Source organism: Ranitomeya variabilis, chromosome 3 (genome assembly GCF_051348905.1).
Source record: "Ranitomeya variabilis isolate aRanVar5 chromosome 3, aRanVar5.hap1, whole genome shotgun sequence".
Taxonomy (NCBI): Eukaryota; Metazoa; Chordata; class Amphibia; order Anura; family Dendrobatidae; genus Ranitomeya; species Ranitomeya variabilis.
The window spans coordinates 298,633,872-298,661,861 of record NC_135234.1 but is presented as its reverse complement, the minus strand read 5'-3'; the positions used below and the strand labels follow the sequence as shown (position 1 = coordinate 298,661,861).

Sequence of the window (27,990 nt, the reverse complement as noted above, 5' to 3'; positions counted from 1 at the left end):
CTCATCCGCATGCTTATGCCTGTGCAAATTTGACAAATTTTTGACGGCTCAAAAATGCATCATGTTGCGTTCGCCGTGCCCCGCCGCACACCGCGAAGCGACATGTGTACACAAAAGCATGCAAACGGAGGTCCATGCGTACACCATGTTAAAAATGTGTACGTATGACTCATGCGGATCTATGCAGATGAAACACTGCGCACAAAGACGCAAATGTGAAACCAGCCTAACCTCTCTTCTCTGACTGGTTTGGTAGTGTGATATATATAGATGACTCAACTTTGAAATTGAAAAACCAAATGATTGATGGACATGTTATTGTTATGTAAATGATAAAAAATTGAAACAAAGTTTTCTAAACTTCTCAATTTATTCATTATCAAGTGTGACTTGGCGTGCTGTCATAAATATTTCCTAAATTTATAAATGTCAGAAGTTAATAATTGTTTGAGTAATATTCTGAATGCACTTGGCACTGAAATCACCAAGATTTGCTGTTAGCAGCTCCTTTTGCAATTGCCGACCAATGACCTCCCAAATGTGCTCAATGGTGACCATTCTGTAGATGCTGCAAGGCCATGGTTTTACATTTGGGCTACTTTCACGTTTTCTGCAGGAGATGCAGAGACTGCACTGGGTTAGGTGTGAAATAAAACACATGTGAACATAACCCATGCATATAGTTCTCCTCTACCTATTACTTGGTGTGTGTAACTTTGGATACTTGAGGCTAATTCATAGTTTTAGTAGTTTAGCTTTCCTTAAAGTTGTGGGGATTAATTTGATTGGTGTTTCCACCTTTTGGAGTGACCATTATGAAAATATTTTCTCCATAAGCAACTGTTGCCTGGCAAAAAATTTTGGGAAACTGATGACTCCAACAAGGATGGACCTAAGGGCATTTTTCTGGGGGATCAATGGCGTCAGAGTGCGTGGGGTGCGTCAGGTAAGTGCACTTGCATTTTGTGGCTGTGTAATGTACATAGTTAACCATGAATGTGTTCTAGTGAAGTTGTTTGTCCTCTAATGCATTTTACCTGTCTCCATCTGCTCCAGATCACTCGGTTTCCCAGCCCATTATGGTCCAGAGAAGACCAGGTCAAGGCTTCCATGTTGGCAGTGAAGTGAACTCTGTTCTCTCCCCTCGTTCTGAAAGTGGTGGTCTTGGAGTCAGCATGGTGGAGTATGTTCTAAGCTCTTCCCCTGGAGACAACTGCCTGAGGAAAGGAGGATTCGTAAGTGCCTCTCCCTTAATACAAACAAGGGGGACCCTTCGATTGACAAGATATAGAAAGATGCAGGTAAAAACAAAGGAGGCTGCAGTCTCTTTAAGTCAGTATCTGAAATATAATGTTGCTGGCTTTTACAGGTAGCATTTATTCATGACCTACAAGAAGCAATTTGTTTTTGGGTTGCATTGAGTTGTCATAGTTGATGGTAAAGCTCATGAAATAGTTTGAGACTGCAGCTATGAGTAGTTTTGGGCACCAATTTTACTTTTGGGTTCTGTAAAACGGGCGAAGAACACATTTTACAGCATGATTGTTGAATAGGCAGTGTGCTGAAGGGGACTTCAAAGTTTCATTTGTATTATTGTTAAAATTGACACAATTTTTCTCCTACGCCTCATTGGGAGACACAGGACCATGGGTGTTACGCTGCTTACCACTAGGAGGACATGAAGTAAACACAAAGAATTAACTCTTCCTCTGCAGTATACACCCCTTGACTGGCCAGTAATGACCCAGTTATTGCTTAGTATCTGTAGGAGGCACTTGGGTGTGTTTTCAGACCCCACCGTTTTTATTTTTATTTTATTTTTATTTTCTGTAAATTTTTATTTTTTAATTAACGGAGTGAAGGGGGTGACGGATTATTTTCTAGATAAAGTCTAGATAAAGTAATCACTGCACTCGTATATTGAAAGTTGCTTATATCAGAAATTTATTTGGCTAGGAATTGTGGTGAAGCGATAGGCAAATAGCGTCTCGGCCAACCCGTGGCCTTGATCACAATATCGCTGTAATAAACAGAAAACAAACAAAATTTCAAAATCAGACAAATATATATATATATATATATATATATATATATATATATATATATATATATATATATATATATATATATATATATATATATATATATATATATATATACATTTACATTTATGAATGCATGTCAAGGATAGTAGCCATGGTAGGGCATACCCAAAATCAAGACATATAATACATCTGATAAATGGAGTTCGTAACTTGGAAGGACCTAAAATCAGAGAGAGTGGTTTTGAGAAGCATTTATTTTTTCTGACTTGAACGCCCCGCCCTTCACCATGCTGTGATTTTAATTACATCCAAACACAGTTGGTTCCGACCTTCCTATAAATGCAGGCTTTACCATGTTAATAGCCATAGGTAAGTGTTCACACTAGACAGAGAGGTCAGGTACCCATCCGATCTGAGATTATCTTGACGTTTGGTGGATGGGCTCACAATTTTTGGCCAAATCTTGTGCTAAGCATCTCATGTGTTTTTTCATAGATTTCACAAGCCATTATGCTATTCACATTTCATGTATCGCACATTTCCTTGCTTTAGTACAGTAAAATTGAGTGCAGCCATTGATCTATTTACTATGTCTTTTTTTGGTTATGCACCAGTTCAGACTATATTGCTGTTCAGTCAGTTTTCCTATATTTACTATGTCAAGGATAGTAGCCATGGTAGGGCATACCCAAAATCAAGACATATAATACATTTGATAAATGGAGTTCGTAACTTGGAAGGACCTAAAATCAGAGAGAGTGGTTTTAAGAAGCAGAGCATATGGTATCCAGACAGATAAGACCAATGAGCATACCCAAATAGAATTTGTTGTTAAAGTAAGAATACGGTGTGGCTGAAGAATCTGATGGAGGACGCAGTTGTGTAAACCTGCAAGGGATAATACAGAGTAAAATACAAAGAAAAAATCGTATATATAGACAGTATGCATGCGGATGCTACCCAGAGATCAGCCACCAGGAATGAGGTATCATGGAGAGATACTGCAGATTGGCTGTAACCAAAGCCTCATTATCCAGGGTGAGGAGGCCCAATTTAGTGCCCCGGGTTTGGGTGTGCGTGGTTGAATGGCGATATAGTGGGTAAAAGGAGACCGTAATGCAATATCATAGAGACTGTGAACGAACCATGTGCTAGAAAGCTTAAAGTACTAACCAGACCAGTATGGTCTAAGCCAGTGATTTTCAACCAGTGTTCCGCGGCACACTAGTGTGCTGCGGGGAAAGTTCCCCAAACTATGGTGCCCCCTTTGTTTTGTTCCCCGGCAATGCGCAGCGATGCGCAGTCACGGAATAACACATGCGCGAGCTTTGAACGCTCGCGCGACTTAATGACATCACCGAGGCCGGCGCGTCATCCTGAGAGCGGAGAGACTCTCGCATTTGCCCGCCGCCAAGGTAATGCCCGCCAATAATGCTGTGTATAATCATTAAGTCAGCAACAGCTCATTAACAGTTAATCAGCTGTTGCTGACTATATGAGCTTTTGCCTGACTATATGAACTGTTGGCAGAATACTCAGCATATGAGCTGGTACTTTTAGTACCTGGCAGAGGTCCTTTAAGTGTGGCAGATAATGTAATACTCTTCTATTTTAGTGTGTGGCTGCGCACACTATCTCAGCAGTGATGGAGAAGTATTTGAGAATGGAAAAGGCAAATGCCGAACAGGACCCTGGACACAATTCTAACCCAGATGAAGGCCCTAGTATGAGAGGTCGACAAAAGAAAAAAGACAAGACGGGGTGAGCTCAAGGCAATACAGTGAAAGCTATCTTTCATTTGGATTTACTTTCACTGGGGATGCGACAGCACCAACACCACTGTGCTTGGTGTGTGGTGAGAAGCTATCCAATAGTTCCATGGTGCCAAGCAAGCTTAAACGCCATCTCCAAACGAAACACCCTTCCGTTCAAAACAAGCCGCTGGAGTATTTTGTACGCTTACGTACAAACAATGAGAAAGGGGCAACTTTTTTGAGAAAAAGCACAAAGGTAAATGTGAGAGCCCTCAAAGCTAGCTACATTGTTGCTGAACTCATAGCTAAATCAAAAAAGTCACACACTGTGGCAGAAACATTAATACTGCCAGCTTGTAAAGCTATTGTAAATGAGATGCTTGGCCCTGAAGCAGCCAAAGAGATAGCTAAAGTGCCTCTCTCTGATAACACAATTGCCAGACGGATTGATGACATGTCTGCGGACATTGAAACAGTTGTTTTGGAAATGGTGCGGATCAGTAAAAGGTACCTTCACACGAAACGACATCGCTAGCGATCCGTGACGTTGCAGCGTCCTCGCTAGCGATATCGTTTCGTTTGACACGCAGCAGCGATCAGGATCCTGCTGTGATGTCGCTTGTCGCTGAATAAAGTCCAGAACTTTATTTGGTCGTCCGATCGCTGTGTATCGTTGTGTTTGAAAGCAAAAGCAACGATACCAGCGATGTTTTACACTGGTAACCAGGGTAAACATCGGGTTACCAAGCGCAGGGCCGCGCTTAGTAACCCGATGTTTACCCTGGTTACCAGTGTAAAAGTAAAAAAAACAAACAGTACATACTCACCTGCGCGTCCCCCAGCGTCTGCTTCCTGACACTTACTGAGCGCCGGCCCTAAAGTGAAAGTGAAAGCACAGCGGTGACGTCACCGCTGTGCTGTTAGGGCCGGAGCTCAGTCAGTGTCAGGAAGCGGACGCTGGGGGACGCGCAGGTGAGCATGTACTGTTTTTTTTTTTTACTTTTACGCTGGTAACCAGGGTAAACATCGGGTTACTAAGCGCGGCCCTGCGCTTAGCAACCCAATGTTTACCCTGGTTACCCGGGGGCCTCGGCATCGTTGGTCGCTGGAGAGCGGTCTGTGTGACAGCTCCCCAGCGATCAAACAGCGACGCTGCAGCGATCGGCATCGTTGTCGCTATCGCTGCAGCGTCGCTTCGTGTGAAGGTACCTTAAGAAATTTGCCTTGCAACTTGATGAGTCGACGGATATCAGTGGACATTGTCAGCTGTTGGCCAATGTGCGTTTTGTGGATGGAGAAGCCATTAGAGAAAACTTCCTATTTTGCAAGGCACTGCCAGAAAAATCAACAGGAGAGGTAATATTCCAGGTCACATCGGAATATCTTGATAAAAGTGGGCTTACATGGGAAAACTGCACAGGTGTCTGCACTGATGGAGCCGCAGCCATGGTCAGGCGCATCAAAGGCTTTGTAAGTAGGGTTAAAGAAAGAAACCCAGATGTTCTTGTTACCCACTGTTTCTTGCACCGTGAGGCCCTCGTTGCAAAGACCTTACCAGCAGATCTAGCTCCCGTGTTGGATGATGTTGTGCGCATAGTGAACTTTGTGAAGACGCGACCTTTGAGATGTCGCTTATTTGCGTCTTTGTGTACAGAAATGGGAGCGGAACATAAAATCTTATTGCTCCACACGGAGGTCAGGTGGCTGTCACGCGGCAAAGTGCTGGCCCGTGTGTATGAGTTGCGAGAGGAACTTAAAATATTTCTGACAAACGAGAGGTCCGATTATTCAAAGCTGCTTGCAAGTGATGAGTGGTGTGCAAAGCTGGCGTACCTGGCTGATATATTTCAATATCTGAATGAACTAAACACACGGATGCAAGGCCGAAATGAAAACCTGCTTACAAGCACTGATAAAATGAACGGATTCCGTTTAAAGTTGCAGCTCTGGCAGCAACATGTGCAGGGTGGCAACCTTCAGATGTTCCCGCTCACCGAGAAACTGCATGATGACAACACTGCTGCAATGTGCGAGGTGATTGGCAGACATTTGAAAACTCTTGAGGAGAAGTTATCATTTTTTCTCTTCAACCTTCACAGAATGCCTTGACTGGGTTAGGGACCCATACAGCTCATTATCCGTTGCTGGAAAGGACATGACTTTAAATGAGCAAGAGGAACTCATTGAACTGAAGCAAGATCGCAGTTTAAAGCTAAAGTTTGCTGATCTTCCTTTGGACAGTTTTTGGTTATCTGTTGCCAAGGAGTTCCCCATTCTGGCCAACAAAGCTATTTTGACATTGCTCCCATTTTCGACCACATATCTATGTGAGCTGGGCTTCTCAAGCTTGACTGCGATAAAAACGAAAAACAGGGAGAGACTGAGAACTGTTGAGGAAGAGCTTCGTGTGTGTCTTTCCACCATTCCTGCCAGGATATCCCTTTTGTGTTTATCGAAACAGGCCCAGGTTTCACACTGAGTGAGTATAAATACATTTAGAATCTATATTATTAACTATATGTAGAATATGTACTGTTTTAGTGTCATTTTGTGCCATTTTGGTTGGTGGTGTGCCCCGGGATTTTTTAAGTATAAAAAGTGTGCCGTGGCTCAAAAAAGGTTGAAAATCACTGGTCTAAGCGCTCAACTTGCCAGTGCAATATAAATGTAGCTCCAGCCAGGAATGGAATTATAGACTTGAGTATGGCTGTAAAGGAATTAGTAATGCGGGTGTAAAAACTCCAGGTAGAAAGGTATAGCAGATTACCAATATGTGGGTGCTTGGAAGCCAATCTAGTACCTGTCTTGCATATAAAGTCAGGGCGACAGGTCAGGCTGTGTGGTCCCTGTGTAGCTTGATTTACCCCAGGGGGAGCAGGGAAAGATAGCACTGTAAACAAGAGAGTGGTATAGGGCTGAAAAGTGGCGCCAAAAATTAGTAGACTTATCTGAGAGCATGCTGTGGTCTCACATCTGTGTCCCTTCGTTTTCCTGCACGTGAAGCAAGCGTTGGTGGCCAAGTGGAAAGAGCCGACAAAATGTGTGTCAAGGCAGTGAGGAGGCTAATGCCGGTAATGGCCGTGGAGTTATTATAGATCTTCAGCCGGTCATGTGACACAGACATCTATTCCAAGCCGACTGACTGTAATAGCCTCCTGCTCTACAACAGCTGTCATCCTAAATCCACTAGGGACAGCCTCCCGAGGTCCCAATTTAAGAGTATCCAGAATTGTTTCTAATCCCAATGTCAAGGCAACCAGGATACAAGAAATGTCCGATAAGTTCAAGGCCCGAAATTATCCCATTGACCTTCTTAACACAGAGTCCACTAGAGCTCTCAACGAGATAGAGAACGGGATAGAAAATCCCCAAAAAACCCAGAGACTTCCCTTTGTCCATGGTCACCACCCCACAATGCGCAAGATACACAATTTGATTCGGGGACATTGGCCACTTTTTGCGTAAAGCCTACCCAACCATCCCCATCTTCAAAGAGCCCCCACTGATGTGCACCAGAAGGTCCAGGAATATACGGGACAGGGTCGTAAGAGCTGACCTAGGTATACAGAGAATACCAGCGACTAGGACACTTTCTGGACAGAAACGTACTGGCACCTTTCGCTGCTTGAGCTGTATGAGCTGTTCTAACGTTATCAAGGGCAACGAAGTGGTGCACCCCCGGACTGGTAAGTCATATAAAATCAAGGACTACTATACCTGCGAAACTAACTTCGTGATCTACATTATAAAATGTCCCTGCGGGCTATTATACGTAGGCGAGACCACGCAGGCAATAAGGGATCGTATATCTAGCCATAAGTCCACGATTCGATGTGAGAAACTGTGGCTTCCCCTCCCCCTCCATTTCAAAGAAGCCAAACATAGTGTGGCACAACTGAGGTTCCAGGTTATAGAAAAGGTCCCCCGTCCCAGGAGAGGTGGCAACCACGTGAAACTATTAAAACAACGGGAAACATTCTGGATATATACTCTTGACACCTTAGGGTACTGTCTCACAGTGGCACTTTTGTCGCTACGACTGTACGATCCGTGACGTTCCAGCGATATCCATACGATATCGCTGTGTCTGACACGCAGCAGCGATCAGGGACCCTGCTGAGAATCGTACGTCGTAGCAGATCGTTTGGAACTTTCTTTCGTCGCTGGATCTCCCGCTGTCATGGTTGGATCCGTGTGTGACACCGATCCAACGATGCGTTCGCTTGTAACCAGGGTAAACATCGGGTTACTAAGCGCAGGGCCGCGCTTAGTAACCCGATGTTTACCCTGGTTACCATCGTAAAAGTAAAAAAAACCAAACACTACATACTCACATTCCGGTGTCCGTCAGGTCCCTCGCAGTCTGCTTCCCGCTCTGACTGACTGCTGGCCGTAAAGTAAGAGCAGAGCACAGCGGTGACGTCACCGCTGTGCTCTGCTTTCACTTTACGGCAGCACTCAGTCAGAGCGGGAAGCAGACGGCAAGGGACCTGACGGACACCGGAATGTGAGTATGTACTGTTTTTTTTTTTTTACTTTTACGATGGTAACCAGGGTAAACATCGGGTTACTAAGCGTGGCCCTGCGCTTAGTAACCCGATGTTTACCCTGGTTACCCGGGGCCTTCGGCATCGTTGGTCGCTGGAGAGCGGTCTGTGTGACAGCTCTCCAGCGACCACACAACGACTTTCCAACGATCACGGCCAGGTCGTATCGCTGGTCGTGATCGTTGGAAAGTTGCAGAGTGTGACAGTACCCTTACACCCACGTGGCTTAAACCGTGAGATAGATTGGCTAACTTAATTTAGTCTTTTATATAGATGCACTGACCTTGTGCACAAACAACTTCTGCGACTTGCTCATCCAAGCTGGTAAGACGCATACCCAATTAAACCCTACATAAGTTTCATTTTTTTCATTTGTCATTTTTTTCATTTTTCCTATTTTTTCATTTTTTTCATTGTTTTCCTGTTTTTCATTTTTTTTCATTTTGTTCATTTTTTTTTCCATTTTTTTTTTCAATTTAACTTTTTCCTTTTGGTTTTTTTCATTGTTTTCATCTTTTCCATTTTTTCATTTCTATTTCCTTTTCATTCTTTCATTTTGCCCATTGTATTTCTTCTATCATTACCCTCATTATTACTTACCCCCCCCTTTTTTTTACTATTAGTTTGGACTCCTACCATTTATATGTGTATGTACCATATTTCTACTGTGACTGTTAATTGTATATTACTACATTGGTTATGCCTTCCCTGCATAGCATAAGTAACGTCCGACAATGCGCATTAACCGTTAAGGATTAATCAACTATTAAACCCCATCATCTCTGGCTCATAGGCACAAACGCACACTATATGATTGGCCTCGCTCCACCAAACAAGCGCTTAGCTCTGAGCCTCTGTACCCGATGCGCACGTGCCTGAATACAAGACTTAGGGACACTCCGGCTTCCCCCTCATACAGATGCACTACGCAAGCGCCGGCCATGACACACACTGCGCAGGTGCCGACCTCAGCGCATACTGCGCAGGCGCCAGCAGCCCAGCGCTAAGGGATAGTATCTTCCCCTCACAGGCGCCCTCTGCGCATGCGCCAGCGTCTTTCTACATGTCCGGTCACATGATCGGCTGAAGATCTATAATAACTCCACGGCCATTACCGGCATTAGCCTCCTCACTGCCTTGACACATATTGTGTCGGCTCTTTCCACTTGGCCACCAACGCTTGCTTCACGTGCAGGAAAACGAAGGGACACATGTGAGACCCAAGCATGCTCTCAGATAAGTCTACTAATTTTTTGCGCCACTTTTCAGCCCTATACCACTCTCTTGTTTACAGCGCTATCTTTCCCTGCTCCCCCCTGGGGTAAATCAAGCTACACAGGGACCACACAGCCTGACCTGTCGCCCTGACTTTATATGCAAGACAGGTACTAGATTGGCTTCCAAGCACACACATATTGGTAATCTGTGATACCTTTCTACCTGGAGTTTTTACACCCGCATTACTAATTCCTTTACAGCCATACTCAAGTCTATAATTCCATTCCTCATGTAAAGTAAGCTGCGGAGACACCATCACGTGTTTCTCAACGCAAGCAATGAATAGCCAGGCCTTTCTCCGGGAAGGAACAACCACGGGAAGGGCAGCATCCAATAAAGGAGAATATCCAATAAAGGAAGACCACCTATGCCAAGCATGGTATCCATCCACAAACAGCTGTTTTGGGGTTTTTGACCCTCATCAGTGTGGAGTAGGAAACTGGCTATTAGGAGCAGTGCCTGGTGAAAGGCTATGAAGGAACAGATGAATGACCTCGGGGAGACCAAAACATCCAACACTGCGGAGACACCATCACGTGTTTCTCAACGCAGTGATCCAGAACACTTCCCCCATCCCTTATGGGAAATGTGCAAACACATGTAAAGTACCGTATATACTCGAGTATAAGCCGAGATTTTCAGCCCAAATTTTTGGGCTGAAAGTGCCCCTCTCGGCTTATACTCGAGTCATGATCGGTGGTGGGGTCGGCGGGTGAGGGGGAGAGGGCGCTGAGGCATACTTACCTAGTCCCGGCGATCCTGGCGCTCCCCCTGCTCGTCCCACGGTCTCCGGGTGCCGCAGCTCTTCCCCTGAGCGGTCACGTGGGACCGCTCATTAGAGAAATTAATAGGCTGCTCCACCCCCCATAGGGGCGGAGCCGCATAATTCATTTCTCTAATCAGCGGTGCCGGTGACCGCTGATAGAGGAAGAGGTTGCGGCACCGAAGACCAGCTGTCCGGGGAAAGGAGCGGGACGCCGGGAGCAGGTGAGTATCGCATATTCACCTGTCCTCGTCGCCGGGCGTCGCGCCATCTTCCCGGCGTCTCGCCATCTTCCCGGCGTCTCTCTGCACTGACTGTGCAGGTCAGAGGGCCCGATGACGCATTAGTGTGCGCGCCGCCCTCTGCCTGATCAGTCAGTGCAGAGAGACGCCGGGAAGATGGCGCCGAGGAGCTGCGGCAAGAGAGGTGAGTATGTGTTTTATTATTTTATTGCAGCAGCACAGCTATGGGGCAATAATGGACGGTGCAGAGCACTATATGGCACAGCTATGGGGCAATGGTGCAGAGCACTATATATATGGCACAGCTATGGGGCAACGGTGCAGAGCACTATATATATGGCACAGCTATGGGGCAACGGTGCAGAGCACTATATGGCACAGCTATGGGGCAATAACGGTGCAGAGCACTATATGGCACAGCTATGGGGCAATAATGGTGCAGAGCACTGTATGGCACAGCTATGGGGCAATGGTGCAGAGCACTATATGGCACAGCTATGGGGCAATAATGGTGCAGAGCACTGTATGGCACAGCTATGGGGCAATGGTGCAGAGCACTGTATGGCACAGCTATGGGGCAATGGTGCAGAGCACTATATATATGGCACAGCTATGGGGCAACGGTGCAGAGCACTATATGGCACAGCTATGGGGCAATAACGGTGCAGAGCACTATATGGCACAGCTATGGGGCAATAATGGTGCAGAGCACTGTATGGCACAGCTATGGGGCAATGGTGCAGAGCACTATATGGCACAGCTATGGGGCAATAACGGTGCAGAGCACTATATGGCACAGCTATGGGGCAATCACGGTGCAGAGCACTATATGGCACAGCTATGGAGCAACGGTGCAGAGCATTATATATATGGCACAGCTATGGGGCAACGGTGCAGAGCACTATATATATGGCACAGCTATGGGGCAACGGTGCAGAGCACTATATATATGGCACAGCTATGGGGCAACGGTGCAGAGCACTATATATATGGCACAGCTATGGGGCAACGGTGCAGAGCACTATATATATGGCACAGCTATGGGGCAACGGTGCAGAGCACTATATATATGGCACAGCTTTATGTGGAGTATCTATGAGGCAATGGTGCAGAGCATTGTATATATGGCACAGCTTTATGTGGAGCATCTATGGGGCCATAATGAACGGTATGGAGTATCTATTTTTAATTTTGAAATTCACCGGTACCTGCTGCATTTTCCACCCTAGGCTTATACTCTAGTCAATAAGTTTTCCCAGTTTTTTGTGGCAAAATTAGGGGGGTCGGCTTATACTCGGGTCGGCTTATACTCGAGTATATACGGTAAGCTGCGGAGACACCTACTCCACACTGATGAGGGGCAAAAAAACCCGAAACAGCTGTTTGTGGATGGATACCATGCTTGGCATAGGTGGTCTTCCTTTATTGGATATTCTCCTTTATTGGATGCTGCCCTTCCCGTGGTTGTTCCTTCCCGGAGAAAGGCCTGGCTATTCATTGCTTGCGTTGAGAAACATGTGATGGTGTCTCCGCAGCTTACTTTACATGCGTTTGCATATTTCCCATAAGGGATGGGGGCAGTGTTCTGGATCACTGCGTTGAGAAACACGTGATGGTGTCTCCGCAGTGTTGGATGTTTTGGTCTCCCCGAGGTCATTCATCTGTTCCTTCATATAATTCCATTCCTGGCTGGAGCTACATTTCCATTGCACTGGCAAGTTGAGCGCTTAGACCATACTTGTCTGGTTAGTACTTTAAGCTTTCTAGCACATGGTTCGTTCACAGTCTCTCTGATATTGCATTACGGTCTCCTTTTACCCACTATATCGCCATTCAACCACGCTCACCCAAACCCGGGGCACTAAATTGGGCCTCCTCACCCTGGATAATGAGGCTTTGGTTACAGCCAATCTGCAGTATCTCTGCATGATACCTCATTCCTGGTGGCTGATCTCTGGGTAGCATCTGCATGCATACTGTCTATATATACGATTTTTTCTTTGTATTTTACTCTGTATTATCCCTTGCAGGTTTACACAACTGTGTCCTCTATCAGATTCTTCAGCCACACAGTATTCTTACTTTAACATCAAATTCTATTTGGGTATGTTTATTTGTGTTATCTGTCTGAATACCATATGCTCTGCTTCTTAAAACCACTCTCTCTGATTTTAGGTCCTTCCAAGTTACGAACTTCATTTATCAGATGTATTATATGTCTTGATTTGGGGTATGCCGTACCATGGCTACTATCCTTAACAAGCATTCATAAATGTAAATATGTATCTATAATATAACGCTGGGAGCGTCACTCTGTCCGAAGCCTCTATAGACTGCGCAAGCGCCGGCGCAGTCTGGACCGCACAGAGCGACGCTCCCAGGAGATCGCGGTATGCGTAAGCGCTGAACGCACACCGCGATCTCCACCGGACAAGCAGGGACGAGCCAGGAGGCGGAGGGTGAGTATACTTACCTGACCCGTTCCACCGACGCGCTTCCGGGCCGTGACTGTCCCCCTGCTCCCGGTATCGGCGCCTGCGCAGTCCGCGCTTTCCGGCGCCATTTTCTTGAAGACACATTGCAGTGTCTTCAAGAAAATGGCGCCGGAAAGCGCGGACTGCGCAGGCGCCGACTCCGGGAGCAGGACCAAGAAAATGGCCGCACCCAGCACAGCCGCCGCGCCCAGCACAGCCATGCACAGCCGCACCCAGCACAGCCGACCATAGCCGCCCACAGCCACGCACAGGCGCCCACAGCCACGCACAGCCGCCGCACCCAGCACAGCTGCCCACAGCCACCCATAGCCACGCACAGCCGCCGCACCCAGCACAGCCGACCACAGCCACGCACAGCCGCCGCACCCAGCACATCCGCCGCACCCAGCACATCCGCCGCACCCAGCACAGCCGCCACAGCCATGCACAGCCTCCGCACCCAGCACAGCCACGCACAGCCGCCTACACCCACGGACAGCCGCCGCACCCAGCACAGCCGACCACAGCCACGCACAGCCGCCGCACCCAGCACAGCCGACCACAGCCGCCGCACCCAGCACAGCCGACCACAGCCGCCGCACCCAGCACAGCCGCCCACAGCCACGCACAGCCGCCCACAGCCACGCACAGCCGCACCCAGCACAGCCGACCACAGCCACGCACAGCCGCCGCACCCAGCACAGCCGCCCACAGCCACGTACAGCCACCCATAGCCACGCACAGCCGCCGCACCCAGCACAGCCGACCACAGCCGCCGCACCCAGCACAGCCGCCCACAGCCACGCACAGCCCACAGCCACGCACAGCCGCCGCACCCAGCACAGCCGCCGCACCCAGCACATCCGCCGCACCCAGCACATCCGCCGCACCCAGCACAGCCACGCACAGCCGCCACAGCCACGCACAGCCGCCTACAGCCACGCACAGCCTCCCACAGCCACGCACAGCCTCCCACAGCCACGCACAGCCGCCGCACCCAGCACAGCCGCCCACAGCCACGCACAGCCACCCACAGCCACGCACAGCCGCCGCACCCAGCACAGCCACGCACAGCCGCCCACAGCCGCCGCACCCAGCACAGCCGCCCACAGCCACGCACAGCCGCCGCGCCCAGCACAGCCACGCACAGCCGCCCACAGCAACGCACAGCCGCCGCACCCAGCACAGCCGACCATAGCCGCCCACAGCCACGCACAGGCGCCCACAGCCACGCACAGCCGCCGCACCCAGCACAGCTGCCCACAGCCACCCATAGCCACGCACAGCCGCCGCACCCAGCACAGCCGACCACAGCCACGCACAGCCGCCGCACCCAGCACATCCGCCGCACCCAGCACAGCCACGCACAGCCGCCACAGCCATGCACAGCCTCCGCACCCAGCACAGCCACGCACAGCCGCCTACACCCACGCACAGCCGCCGCACCCAGCACAGCCGACCACATCCGCCGCACCCAGCACAGCCGACCACAGCCGCCGCACCCAGCACAGCCGCCCACAGCCACGCACAGCCGCCCACAGCCACGCACAGCCGCACCCAGCACAGCCGCCGCACCCAGCACAGCCGCCCACAGCCACGACAGCCACCCATAGCCACGCACAGCCGCCGCACCCAGCACAGCCGACCACAGCCGCCGCACCCAGCACAGCCGCCCACAGCCACGCACAGCCCACAGCCACGCACAGCCGCCGCACCCAGCACAGCCGACCACAGCCACGCACAGCCGCCGCACCCAGCACATCCGCCGCACCCAGCACAGCCACGCACAGCCGCCACAGCCATGCACAGCCTCCGCACCCAGCACAGCCACGCACAGCCGCCTACACCCACGCACAGCCGCCGCACCCAGCACAGCCGACCACAGCCGACCACAGCCGCCGCACCCAGCACAGCCGACCACAGCCGCCGCACCCAGCACAGCCACGCACAGCCGCCCACAGCCACGCACAGCCGCACCCAGCACAGCCGACCACAGCCGCCGCACCCAGCACAGCCGCCCACAGCCACGTACAGCCACCCATAGCCACGCACAGCCGCCGCACCCAGCACAGCCGACCACAGCCGCCGCACCCAGCACAGCCGCCCACAGCCACGCACAGCCCACAGCCACGCACAGCCGCCGCACCCAGCACAGCCACCCACAGCCGCCGCACCCAGCACAGCCGCCGCACCCAGCACATCCGCCGCACCCAGCACAGCCATGCACAGCCGCCACAGCCACGCACAGCCGCCTACAGCCACGCACAGCCTCCCACAGCCACGCACAGCCGCCGCACCCAGCACAGCCGCCCACAGCCACGCACAGCCGCCCACAGCCACGCACAGCCGCCGCACCCAGCACAGCCACGCACAGCCGCCCACAGCCGCCGCACCCAGCACAGCCGCCCACAGCCACGCACAACCGCTGCACCCAGCACAGCCACCCACAGCCGCCGCACCCAGCACAGCCGCCGCACCCAGCACAGCCGCCGCACCCAGCACAGCCACGCACAGCCGCCACAGCCATGCACAGCCTCCGCACCCAGCACAGCCACGCACAGCCGCCTACAGCCACGGACAGCCGCCGCACCCAGCACAGCCACCGCACCCAGCACAGCCGCCGCACCCAGCACAGCCGCCCACAGCCACGCACAGCCGCCGCACCCAGCACAGCCTCCCACAGCCACGCACAGCCGCCTACAGCCACGCACAGCCGCTGCACCCAGCACAGCCACCGCACCCAGCACAGCCGTCCACAGCTGCCGCACCCAGCACAGCCGCCCGCACCCAGCACAGCCACGTCACATACAGCCGCCCGCACTCAGCACAGCCACATACAGCCGCCCGCACTCAGCACAGCCGCCCGCACTCAGCACAGCCGCCCGCACTGATGGGGGCGCAGGATGGAGCAGCACGTGATAGGATGGGGGCGCAGGATGGGAGCACATGACAGGATGGGGATGAGGATGGAGCAGCACATGACACGGTGGAGCAGCACATGACAGGATGGGGGCGCAGGATGGAGCAGCACATGACACGGTGGAGCAGCACATGACAGGATGGGGATGCAGGATGGAGCAGCACATGACAGGATGGGGGCGCAGGATGGAGCAGCATATGACAGGATAGGAGCAGCACATACCAGGATGGAGACCATATTCCAATATAAATGCTCGCCACCCGGGCGTAGAACGGGTTCAATAGCTAGTATATATATGTTTGTCTGATTTTGAAATTGTTTGTTTACTGTTTACAGCGATGTTGTGATCAAGGCCACGGGTTGGCCGAAACGTTATTTGCCTATCGCTTCACCACAATTCCTAGCCAAATAAATTTCTGATATAAGCAACTTTCAATATACGAGTGCAGTGATTACTTTATCTTATGATTTATGGGACCCCTGGCCCCGTTCACTGGCACCGTGAATCGCCGTGATTGAGTTCTAGCTTTCTATGTTTTCTTCAGGATTCCTTTCTAGGGTCCGCTCTCCCCCGAACCATCAACAGGCGAGCACGGCGAGTATACCTCCCCGTTCCTCTCCTACGACAAATGGGGCACGCCTAATCTACGCCAGGGCGACAGTTCCTATACGGTCCCGATCTGCCCCCTGTAAGATAGCGAGCACATAGAGTATAGCTCTTATGTGCATCTTTCGGCCTCCTCCGCAATCAAGCCCTCACCGCGGCGTCATGTGGTCCCCACGGTAGCAGTAAGTCCCCTGCGGCAGGCCCAGCCGTAAGTCCCCTGCGGCAGGCCCAGCCGTAAGTCCCCTGCGGCAGGCCCAGCCGTAAGTCCCCTGCGGCAGGCCCAGCCGTAAGTCCCCTGCGGCAGGCCCAGCCGTAAGTCCCCTGCGGCAGGCCCAGCCGTAAGTCCCCTGCGGCAGGCCCAGCCGGGCAGGCACATATCAAGACGCACAGACGCTCTCCATCCCCCGGCATAGGGAGGATCGATTGAGCTGGAGTCTGCATCTGTACTCGGTGAGTAGTAGCCTTCCTCACGCTACCTGCGTGGGAAGATGCGGTCCGGTTCCCTGGGGATAGGTGCCCCTGGCTAGACGCCAGCGGCGATCATTCGACGCTACATCGCGGCCGCCGGCATGTTCCGCCGGCAGGCTCCAGAAATTTAGTCCCCGGCTTCTTCAGCCGGACTAGGCCGCAGTTTAAATTCCCGCCCACCGCCGGAGCCCCGCCCACTACTCGGGCGCTTCTTGCTCTGAACGAGAAGCGCCCTGCAAATTTCGGGCTCCATCTTGGGACTCCACTTCTGCGGGGAAATCATCCGAAAACGCTAGTTTTCCTCTCTTCCTCCCTGGGGACACCAGCACAGGACCGTGGGTAAGCTCCTTCACTCTATAGGGAAAAGCTTAACCCCTTCTCTGCACCCATAGCCCTGCTATCGCAGTTTATTGGAGGTTTAGACATACACTGTCTCAATCTAAGGAGGCAAATAGGGGCAATAAAAAGCACAGTGTTTTTTTTACTTCATGTGCCACTTGCAGTTCTGCTTTGCCACGTGCCCACAATACTCCTTTGTGCCAGAACTGTGACCCGGCCTGTGCGCAGCCGCCTTCTGCCTCCACCTCCAATGTCTCCACCGACCCTGTCGAGCCTAACCCTCCTGAGTGGGCCGCTTCCTTGTCACGTTCTATGGATTCTTTGGCCAAGGCATTGGATTCTTTCTGGGGATCCTCCCTAAGCCAGAACTCCCATCGACCGCAACGCAATCTGGCGCCGGTACAGGGCCGTCCGACCACAGGGGGCGTACTGTACTATGAGAATCTCGGGGTTTCAGGAAAATAACCCATGCCTCGTCCCCCGTACACGCTCGAGCTTCATGATCTTCGAGCTCAACTTCTCGCTCCCCTTCTCCCGAGGGTCGCAGCGTACATGACTCGGAATACGAGTTGGAGGAATCTTTAACCCAAGACTCCTCGATCGGTCAGGAGACACTTGACTCCCTTATTGAGGCAGTCAACAAAACGCTAATGGTGGATGAGGAATCTGTATCCACTCAGGAACACGTCGTGTCTTTTAACACTAGAAGTCCCAGAAATTTCGAGCGCTCTGGGTTCCAAAGGTAGAAATGTTAAATGACCCCTCTCTGGGACTTCTAGTGTTAAAAAGACTAAACGCGTCCAAAAGATATTTGCTAATCAGCCTGAGTTTCAGGACATTGTCCAAAAACACAGGGAACACCCGTATAAGCGATTTACGGCTCAAAAGGCCACGGAAGCTAAATATCCTTTCTCCAAGGACCTAATGAAGGAGTTGCTTCTCTCTCCTTCTGTGGATCCTGCCGTATCGCGACTCGCATCCGAAATAATCCTATCTCTGTCCGACGGTTCATCGGTCAAAAACCCTTCTGACCGTCAAATTGACTACCTGGCTCGCTCAGTCTTTGAGGCCTCAGGAGCAGCACTCCTTCCATCTTTTGCTGCTACCTGGGTGGCTATGGCAATGGTTGCCTGGGCAGAGGTGTTAACATCTACCGTCCACGGCAGTAATCTTCCCCCAGAGGCTGCCAGACTCACTAGCCAGATAGCTCAGGCCGGAGACTTCGTAGTTAACGCTTCCATAGATGCGGCTAATTGCACAGCGCAAACGGCTGCAAACGGAATCTCCATCAGGAGGGCCTTGTGGCTCCGCGATTGGCGAGCAGATTCTGCTTCTAAAAAGTCGCTGACTTCTTTACCTTACCATGCTGACCGTTTATTTGGGGAGAAACTAGACCAAATCATCCCTGACGCTACCAGAGGGAAGAGTAAATTTATTCCTCAGCAAAAACTTACCCGGCCCTTTCGAAATCAACAACAGTTTCGATTCCGGTCCTTTCGTAACAACTCCAGTTGGTCATCCACTTCCCCTGGTTCGGGACGGCGGGGAGACAGAAATCCCCAGGTCTCATACAGACCTAACCGTTCCTGGAAACCCAGATCGAGACCTTCTGGCCCTAAGGCATCCGAAACCATTAAACCTTCTACACAATGACTCATTGACGTGTCCGGCGGACACCGACAAAGTAGGTGGACATCTTCTTTCGTTCCGTCAAAATTGGCTCTTGGATTTCCACGACGAGTGGGTCAGAGAGCTCGTGTCCTCCGGATATAAAATCGAGTTTTCTTCCATTTCTCCCCCAACGCTTCTTCCAGTCCTCTCCCTCCAAATCAAGAGCGTCACATCTTCAGGTCATACAGGTGCTTCGAAGGGACGGTGTCTCGTTCTGGTCCCTCGAGAACAAAGGTTCAGGGGCTTTTACTCGAAACTATTCGTGGTCCCAAAGAAGGACGGGACTCTACTGCCTGTACTGGACCTCAAGCTGCTAAACAAGTTCATACAGGGTTCGACACTTCAGGATGTACTCGCTCTGTTCCGTTGTCGCGTCCCTAGAAAAAGGAGAGTTCCTTGCATCCATAGACATCAAGGATGCTTATCTCAACATCCCGATTTTTCCCTCTCATCAGCACTTCCTGTGCTTCGCAGTCCAGGACGAACACTTCCAGTTTGTGGCCTTGCCCTTCGGACTCGCCACTCCCCCCAGAGTCTTCACGAAAGTCATGGCAGCTGTCATGGCCATTCTTCACGCTCGGGGAGTGGTAGTTCTCCCGTATCTGGACAACCTATTGATGAAGGGTCCGTCCCATTCTGCCTGCGAGGAGTCTGTAAGTATAACCATGGAGTCTCTTTCTCGCCTGGGTTGGAAAATCAACTTCGAGAAATCATCTCCGGTGCCAGCTCAGCAAATCTGCTTCCTGGGCATGATTTTGGACTCTTCCCGCCAGGTTAGTCATTATCCTTCCAGAGAAGGTCTTGTCCTTACAACAGGGAGCGTGCAAGCTCTCCCGCCTAGTCCCTCACTCCATTCACTTCATGATGCGCATCCTCGGGAAAATGGTTGCGGCAATGGAAGCCGTTCCGTTTGCGCAGTTCCATCTCCGTCCCCTGCAACAGGCGCTGCTGTTAGCCTGGGACAGGAGTCTGTTTTCCCTCGACCGTCGTTTTTGCCTATCCCCACATGTCAGGAAAAACCTCAGGTGGTGGACGCTACAGTCCTCCCCGAACCAAGGGAAGTCCTTTCTCCCGGTGCGCTGGTTAGTGGTGACCACTGATGCCAGCCTTTTGGGCTGGGGTGCAGTTTGCAATCACCACACGGCACAGGGTCGTTGGTCCACGCGGGAGTCGCGTCTCCCAATCAATATCTTGGAGATTCGAGCGATCACCCTTGCCTTACGCAATTTTCACCACTTTCTCGCAGGCCATCCCATCAGAATCCAATCCGACAACGCCACGGCCGTGGCGTATATCAAACGACAAGGGGAAACCCACAGCAGGGCGGCCATGTGCGAAGTCACCCACATTCTACGCTGGGCCGAGACCAATCATTCGCTCATCTCGGCGATCCACGTACCAGGAGTGGAGAATTGGGAAGCGGACTTCCTCAGTCGCCAAGGTCTTGCCTCGGGCGAGTGGTCCCTCTATCTGGAAGTCTTCCAGCAGATTTGTCTTCGCTGGGGGACGCCGGATGTGGATCTCATGGCCTCAAGGCCAACCAGGTTCCCCAGTTCATTGCTCGGTCCTGCGATCCTTGCGCCATCGGAGCAGTTACTCTGGTTCTGTCGTGGCATCGGTTCCAGCTGCCGTACATATTTCCTCCTCTTCCTCTGCTCCCGAGGGTCATCAAGAAGATTAGGGCAGAGGGGAGACCGGTGATCCTTGTCGCGCCTGACTGGCCGCGCCGAGCATGGTAGGCGGAACTCGTCCAAATGGTCACCGACGTCCCCTGGCGGCTTCCAGATCGTAGGGCCGATTTGCCACCAGAACTCCGGGGCCCTGTCTTTGAAAGCGTGTCCGTTGAATCCTGGATTTCAGCCCAAGCCGGATTCTCTCCAGGGGTTTCTTCTACCATGATTCGTGCTAGGAAACCGTATCCATGTGCATTTATCATCGCACCTGGCGCACCTTCTTTTCATGGTGCAATGTGCATGGACATTCTCCTCTGGTGTTTTCCATTCCGTCCATTCTGGAGTTCCTAAAATCAGGTTGAGTGTTAGGCCTTGCCCTAGGCTCGCTCAAGGGACAAGTGTCCGCATTGTCAGTTCTATTCCAACGAAAGATCGCTTCCAGACTGCCGGTTAAGACGTTCATCCAAGGAGTCTCCCGGGTGGTCCCTCCCTATAGAATGCCATTGGCTTCATGGGATCTTAACTTGGTTCTCTGTGTTCTTCATGAGGCCCCTTTCGAACCATTGCAGGACATCTCTCACCCTCCTTTCATGGAAGGTGGTCTTTCTAGTGGCGATTACGTCAATCAGGCGAGTCTGAGTTGGCTGCTCTCTTGCCGACCCCCTTTTCTGATTTTTCACCCAGACAAGGCCGTTTTGAGGACTTCTCCCTCTTTACTACCTAAAGTCATCTACTCTTTTCACCTAAATGAAGATATTGTCTTGCCGTCATTCTGTCCGGCACCATCCCATCGTATCGAGAAAGCTCTCCATACTCTTGATGTAGTTAGGGCTCTTCGGCGGTACATAGCTCGGACGGCTCCCTTCTGTAAGTCGGACGTCCTTTTCGTGCTTCCGGAGGGACATAGGAAAGGTCTAGCCGCCTCAAAGGCCACTCTAGCCAGGTGGATTCGCTCCATTATCCAGGAATCCTACTGCGTCAGGAACACCCCTGTCCCAGCAGGGATTAAGGCGCACTCGACTCGGTCGTTGCCTCTTGGGCCATTCGGCACCAGGCGTCGGTACAACAGCTTTGCAAAGCTGCGACTTGGTCCACTCTGCATACCTTTACGAAGCACTATCTCATTCATACCCAGGCTTCGGCAGACGCTGCCCTTGGCATTCTGCAGACAGCGGTACCTCAGTAAGCCAGTGGTACATGGGGTTTTAGCAGTGCAATTGCTCCCCACCCAGGGACTGCTTTAGGACGTCACATGTTCCTGTGTCCCCCAATGAGGCGTAGGAGAAAGGAGATTTTTATGTACTCACTGTAAAATCTTTTTCTCCAAGCCAATCATTGGGGGACACAACACCCACCCTGTTAGCCTATTGGGTGGTTGTTGTTGTTGTTTGTTCCTCAGTTTTTGACATAGTTTACATGCTTTACTACCGAACTGGGTCACTACTGGCCAGTTAAGGGTATATACTTCAGAAGAGGAGTTAATTCTTTATGCATTTACTTAGTGTCCTCCTAGTGGCAAGCAGCATAACACCCGTAGTCCTGTGTCCCCCAGTAATTGGCTCGCAGAAAAAGATTTTACGGTGAGTACACAAAAATCTCCTTTTCTTCTGAAAGGAGCAAAATCTGTCTTGCTAAAAACTAAACTGGATGATACGCAGAAAACTTACAAATGCACATTGTCCTCTATATTTTAGGGTCCTCGAGATTCAGAAGGAGATGAGAATGAGAAGGGTGACAAAAAGAGCAAAGGTGTTTATGAAGGAAACAAGCTGGGAGACTTGAAGGAGGAAGCTGATGGTATGGATAAGGCTAATGGACTGCCTGTACAGAACGGCATTGACAGTGATGTTAAAGACTTCAGGTGGGGCCCCTCTGACATTAAAACCATCCTTAACAAATGTATTTTATTTTGTTTCTTGATGCTTATTAAGTGGCAAAATAAGAATCTCAAATACAGCTCACAATACAAATACAGCTCAAATACTGCACACAATCAAACTCACAAATTTCTCAAACACACACCTAGGCTATGTTAAAGGAAATTTGTAAGCAAACTTTTGCTAACTCAACTGAGAGCAGCGTAATGTACGCAAAGAGACCATGATTCCAATTATGTTTACTGGGTGCAGCCGTTCTGACACAATCAGAGCTTTTAGATTAAGGAAGCAGAGCTTAGGGTACCGTCACACATTGAAATTTTCATCGCTGCGACGGCACGATTCGTGACGTCGCAGCGTCGTATAATCATCGCTCCAGCGTCGTAGACTGCGGTCACACTTTGCAATCACGGCGCTGGAGCAATGCCGAAGTCCCCGGGTAACCAGGGTAAACATCGGGTAACTAAGCGCAGGGCCGCGCTTAGTAACCCGATGTTTACCCTGGTTACAAGCGTAAACGTAAAAAAACAAACCGTACATACTCACCCGTCGGTGTCCTTCAGGTCCCTTGCCGTCTGCTTCCTGCTCTGAGTGCAGCCGTACAGTGAGAGCAGAGCGCAGCACCGCTGTGATCTGCTCTCACTTTCCGGCCGGCACTCAGAGCAGGAAGCAGACGGCAAGGGACCTGAAGGACACCGACGGGTGAGTATGTACGGTTTGTTTTTTTACGTTTACGCTTGTAACCAGGGTAAACATCAGGTTACTAAGCGCGGCCCTGCGCTTAGTTACCCGATGTTTACCCTGGTTACAAGCGAACACATCGCTGGATCGCTGTCACACACAACGATCCAGCGATATCAGCGGGAGATCCAGCGACGAAAGAAAGTTCCAAACGATCTGCTACGACGTACGATTCTCAGCAGGGTGTCTGATCGCAGTAGCGTGTCAGATACTGCGATATCGTAACGATATCGCTAGAACGTCACGAATCGTAACGTCGTAGCGATGGAAATTTCAATGTGTGACGGTACCCTTAGAAAGCTAAACCTGCCCACACCAGGATCTTCATGTACAAAGTCCACTGACCATGAGCTGCTTATCACATGGGGAGGCGGCATTGCCATAGTGATAAATCCTTCATTGTAAGTAAACGGCAGCACTCATTTTGACGAGTGACATATCCCTGAAATCTGTGTTTCATCCTCTATCTCTTGCTGTCTTCACATTACATTGGTAAATCCCTCTGTCAGATTGCGTTTTTCACGGTCGCTTCATTGGGAGACATAGGAGACATGGGCGTATACTGCTGCCGCCATGAGGCTGACGTTAAGAATTACAATTAAGAAAATAATTCTACTCCCCAGCAGGCTACACCTGCCTACTGACAATCAATCTGTTTAATTTAGTGTAGTATCACTAGGAGGCAGACGTGTCTGGAGAGGCAGACGTGTCTGGAGCTCCAGACCAATTTTTGCCCAAAAATGTATTTTGTATTTGTTTATTCTTATGGCTGGTGAAGCCACTGTTCTAAGATCCTCAGGTTTCTCTGACAAGGTTGAACATACCGTCATCTAGGCTCAGAAGCCATCCTCATGGCGCATTTATCATCGTACCTGGAAGGCCTTTTTCCGTTGGTGTGAATCGTACGATCTCACTTGTTTTTTTTTTTTTTTGTTTTTGTTTTTTTTCTCGTTTCCACTTCTTCCCTTCCTGCAGTCAGGTCTTGAGTCTGACCATCAAGTCCCTTAAGGGCCAGGTCTCTGCCCTGTAAATTCTCTTTCAGAAGGACTTGGCTTCTAGACTGCAAGTTAAGACTCTTCTTCATGGTGTGGCCCACTATGTTCCTCCTTACTGGCCTCCTTTGGTTTCCTGGGACCTTTAATCTTGTTTTCAGCACTTTGCAGCACCCTCCTTCTGAGCCAAACCACAGCATTTCCCCACTCTGGCTACCAGAAGGTGGTGCTTTCCCATCCTGGAAGCTTACACAGCCAAGAAGAAAGTCGCGTTGAAGTGTCATTCTACTGGGGCAGTGGGGATTTCCTGGGCCCTTTGCCATCAAGCTTTGGCCTTGCAGATTTCTAAAGCCACCACATTGGTCCTCTGTTCATACCTTTTCAAAATTTTACAGGGTTCATACCTTCACCTTGGCAGATGAGAGTCTGGGCAGGAAGGTGACAGTCGCTCTGCTTGCCTTCTAAGGGAATTGGCATACTTTTTTTTTTTTTTTTTTTTAAATAACCTTTCTACACATACTTATTTCCCTCCTGAGGATCTGCTTTGTGAAGTGGAAGTCAACTAGAAAAGAGGATTTTTACTTGCCGTAAAATCTTGTAATCTTTATTGGTGACCCAGCACCCACCCCTTTGTTCATGTTTGGTGTCTGTATTAACCCCTTAAGCCCCGAGGGTGGTTTGCACGTTAATGACCGGGCCAATTTTTACAATTCTGACAACTGTCCTTTTATGAGGTTATAACTCTGGAATGCTTCAACGGATCTTGGCGATTCTGACATTTTCTCGTGACATATTGTACTTCATGATAGTGGTAAAATTTATTTGATATAACTTGCGTTTATTTGTGAAAAAAATGGAAATTTGGTGAAAATTTTGAAAATTTCGCAGTTTTCCAACTTTGAATTTTTATGCCCTTAAATCACAGAGATATGTCACGCAAAATACTTAAAAAGTAACATTTCCCACATGTCTACTTTACATCAGCACAATTTTGGAACCAAAATTTTTTTTTTGTCCAGGGACCACATCTCATTTGAAGTCATTTTGAGGGGTCTATATGATAGAAAATACCCAAGTGTGACACCATTCTAAAAACTGCACCCCTCAAGGTGCTCAAAACCACATTCAAGAAGTTTATTAACCCTTCAGGTGTTTCACATGAATTTTTGGAATGTTTAAATAAAAATGAACATTTAACTTTTTCACACAATTTATTTCAGCTCCAATTTGTCTTATTTTACCAAGGGTAACAGGAGAAAATGGACCCCAACAGTTGTTGTACAATTTGACCTGATTACTCTGATACCCCATATGTGGGGGTAAACCACTGTTTGGGCGCATGGCAGAGCTCGGAAGGAAAGGAGCGCCATTTTACTTTTCAATGCATAATTGACTGGAATTGAGATGGGACACCATGTCACGTTTGGAGAGCCCCTGATGTGCGTAAACATTGAAACCCCCCACAAGTGACACCATTTTGGAAAGTAGACCCCCTAAGGAACTTATCTAGATGTGTGGTGAGCACTTTGACCCACCAAGTGCTTCACCGAAGTTTATAATGCAGAGCCGTAAAAATAAAAAATCATATTTTTTCACAAAAATGATCTTTTCGCCCCCAATTTTTTATTTTCCCAAGGGTACGAGAAGAAATTAGACCACAAAAATTGTTCTGCAATTTGTCCTGAGTACGACGATACCACCATATGTGGGGGTAAACCACTGTTTGGGCGCATAGCAGAGCTCGGAAGGGAAGGAGCGCTATTTTACTTTTCAATGCAAAATTGACTGGAATTGAGATGGGACACCATGTCGCGTTTGGAGAGCCCCTGATGTGCGTAAACATTGAAACCCCCCACAAGTGACACCATTTTGGAAAGTAGACCCCCTAAGGAACTTATCTAGATTTGTTTTGAGAGTTTTGAACCCCCAAGTGTTTCACTACAGTTTATTATAACGCAGAGCCATGAAAATAAAAATTATTTTTTTTCACAAAAATTATTTTAGCCCCCAGTTTTGTATTTTCCCAAGGGTAACAGGAGAAATTGGACCCCAAAAGTTGTTGTCCAATTTGTCCTGAGTACGCTGATACCCCGTATGTGGGGGGGGAACCACTGTTTGGGCGCATGGCAGAGCTCGGAAGGGAAGGAGCGCCATTTGGAATGCAGACTAAGATGGATTGATCTGCAGGCGTCACGTTGCATTTGCAGAGCCCCTGATGTACCCAAACAGTAGAAACCCCCCACAAGTGACCCCATATTGGAAACTAGACCTCCCAAGGAACTTATCTAGATATGTTGTGAGAACTTTGAACCCCCAAGTGTTTCACTACAGTTTACAACGCAGAGCCGTGAAAATAATAAACTTTTTTTTCCCACAAAAATGATTTTTAGCCCCCTAAACTTTTATTTTCCCAAGGATAACAAGAGAACTTGGACCCCAAAAGTTGTTGTCCAATTTGTCCTGAGTACGCCGATACCCCATATGTTGGGGTAAACCCCTGTTTAAGTGCACGGGAGAGCTCGGAAGGGAAGGAGCACTGTTTTACTTTTTCAACGCAGAATTGGCTGGAATTGAGATCGGACGCCATGTCGCGTTTGGAGAGCCCCTGATGTGCCTGAACAGTGGAAACTCCCCAATTCTACCTGAAACCCTAATCCAAACACACCCCTAACCCTATTCCCAACGGTAACTCTAACCACACCCCTAACCCTCACACACCCCTAACCCTAGTCCCAACCGTAAATGTAATCCTAACCCTAACTTTAGCCCTAACCCTAACTTTAGCCCCAACCCTAACCCTAACTTTAGCCCTAACCCTAACTTTAGCCCTAACCCTAACTTTAGCCCTAACCCTAACTTTAGCCCTAACCCTAACTTTAGCCCTAACCCTAACTTTAGCCCTAACCCTAACTTTAGCCCTAACCCTAACTTTAGCCCTAACCCTAACTTTAGCCCTAACCCTAACTTTAGCCCTAACCCTAACTTTAGCCCTAACCCTAACTTTAGCCCTAACCCTAACTTTAGCCCTAACTCTAACTTTAGCCCTAACCCTAACTTTAGCCCTAACCCTAACTTTAGCCCTAACCCTAACTTTAGCCCTAACCCTAACTTTAGCCCCAACCCTAACCCTAACTTTAGCCCCAACCCTAACTTTTGCTCCAACCCTAACCCTAGCCATAGCCCTAACCCTAGCCCTAATCCTAATGAGAAAATGGAAATAAATACATTTTTTAAATTTTATTATTTTTCCCTAACCAAGGGGGTGATGAAGGGGGGTTTGATTTACTTTTATAGCGTTTTTTTTATATCGGATTTTTATGATTGGCAGCTGTCACACTAAAAGACGCTTTTTATAGCAAAAAAGTATTTGCGTCTCCACATTTTGAGACCTATAATTTTTCCATATTTTGGTCCACAGAGTCATGTGAGGTCTTGTTTTTAGCGGGACAAGTTGACGTTTTTATTGGTAACATTTTCGGGCACATGACATTTTTTGATCGCTTTTTATTCCGGTTTTTGTGAGGCAGAATGACCAAAAACCAGCTATACATGAATTTCTTTTGGGGGAGGCGTTTATACTGTTCCACGTTTGGTAAAAT

The 27,990-nt window shown here is 49.7% G+C and overlaps 1 protein-coding gene across 21 annotated transcripts in view; it reads left to right on the top strand.

The window, feature by feature from the left end:
• Window positions 1-27,990, top strand: part of PUM1 (pumilio RNA binding family member 1) — a 401,680-nt gene that overhangs the window by 107,991 nt on the left and 265,699 nt on the right. For 11 of the 21 annotated variants that reach the window (XM_077295569.1, XM_077295567.1, XM_077295575.1 and 8 more), the window contains 3 exons: window positions 838-946; window positions 1,057-1,235; window positions 22,476-22,642. In XM_077295569.1, the coding sequence (XP_077151684.1) occupies window positions 838-946; window positions 1,057-1,235; window positions 22,476-22,642 (455 nt within the window). Of the gene's footprint in view, window positions 1-837; window positions 947-1,056; window positions 1,302-22,475; window positions 22,643-27,990 lie in introns of all 21 variants that reach the window. The other 10 variants (XM_077295564.1, XM_077295579.1, XM_077295566.1 and 7 more) reach the window with 1 other exon arrangement.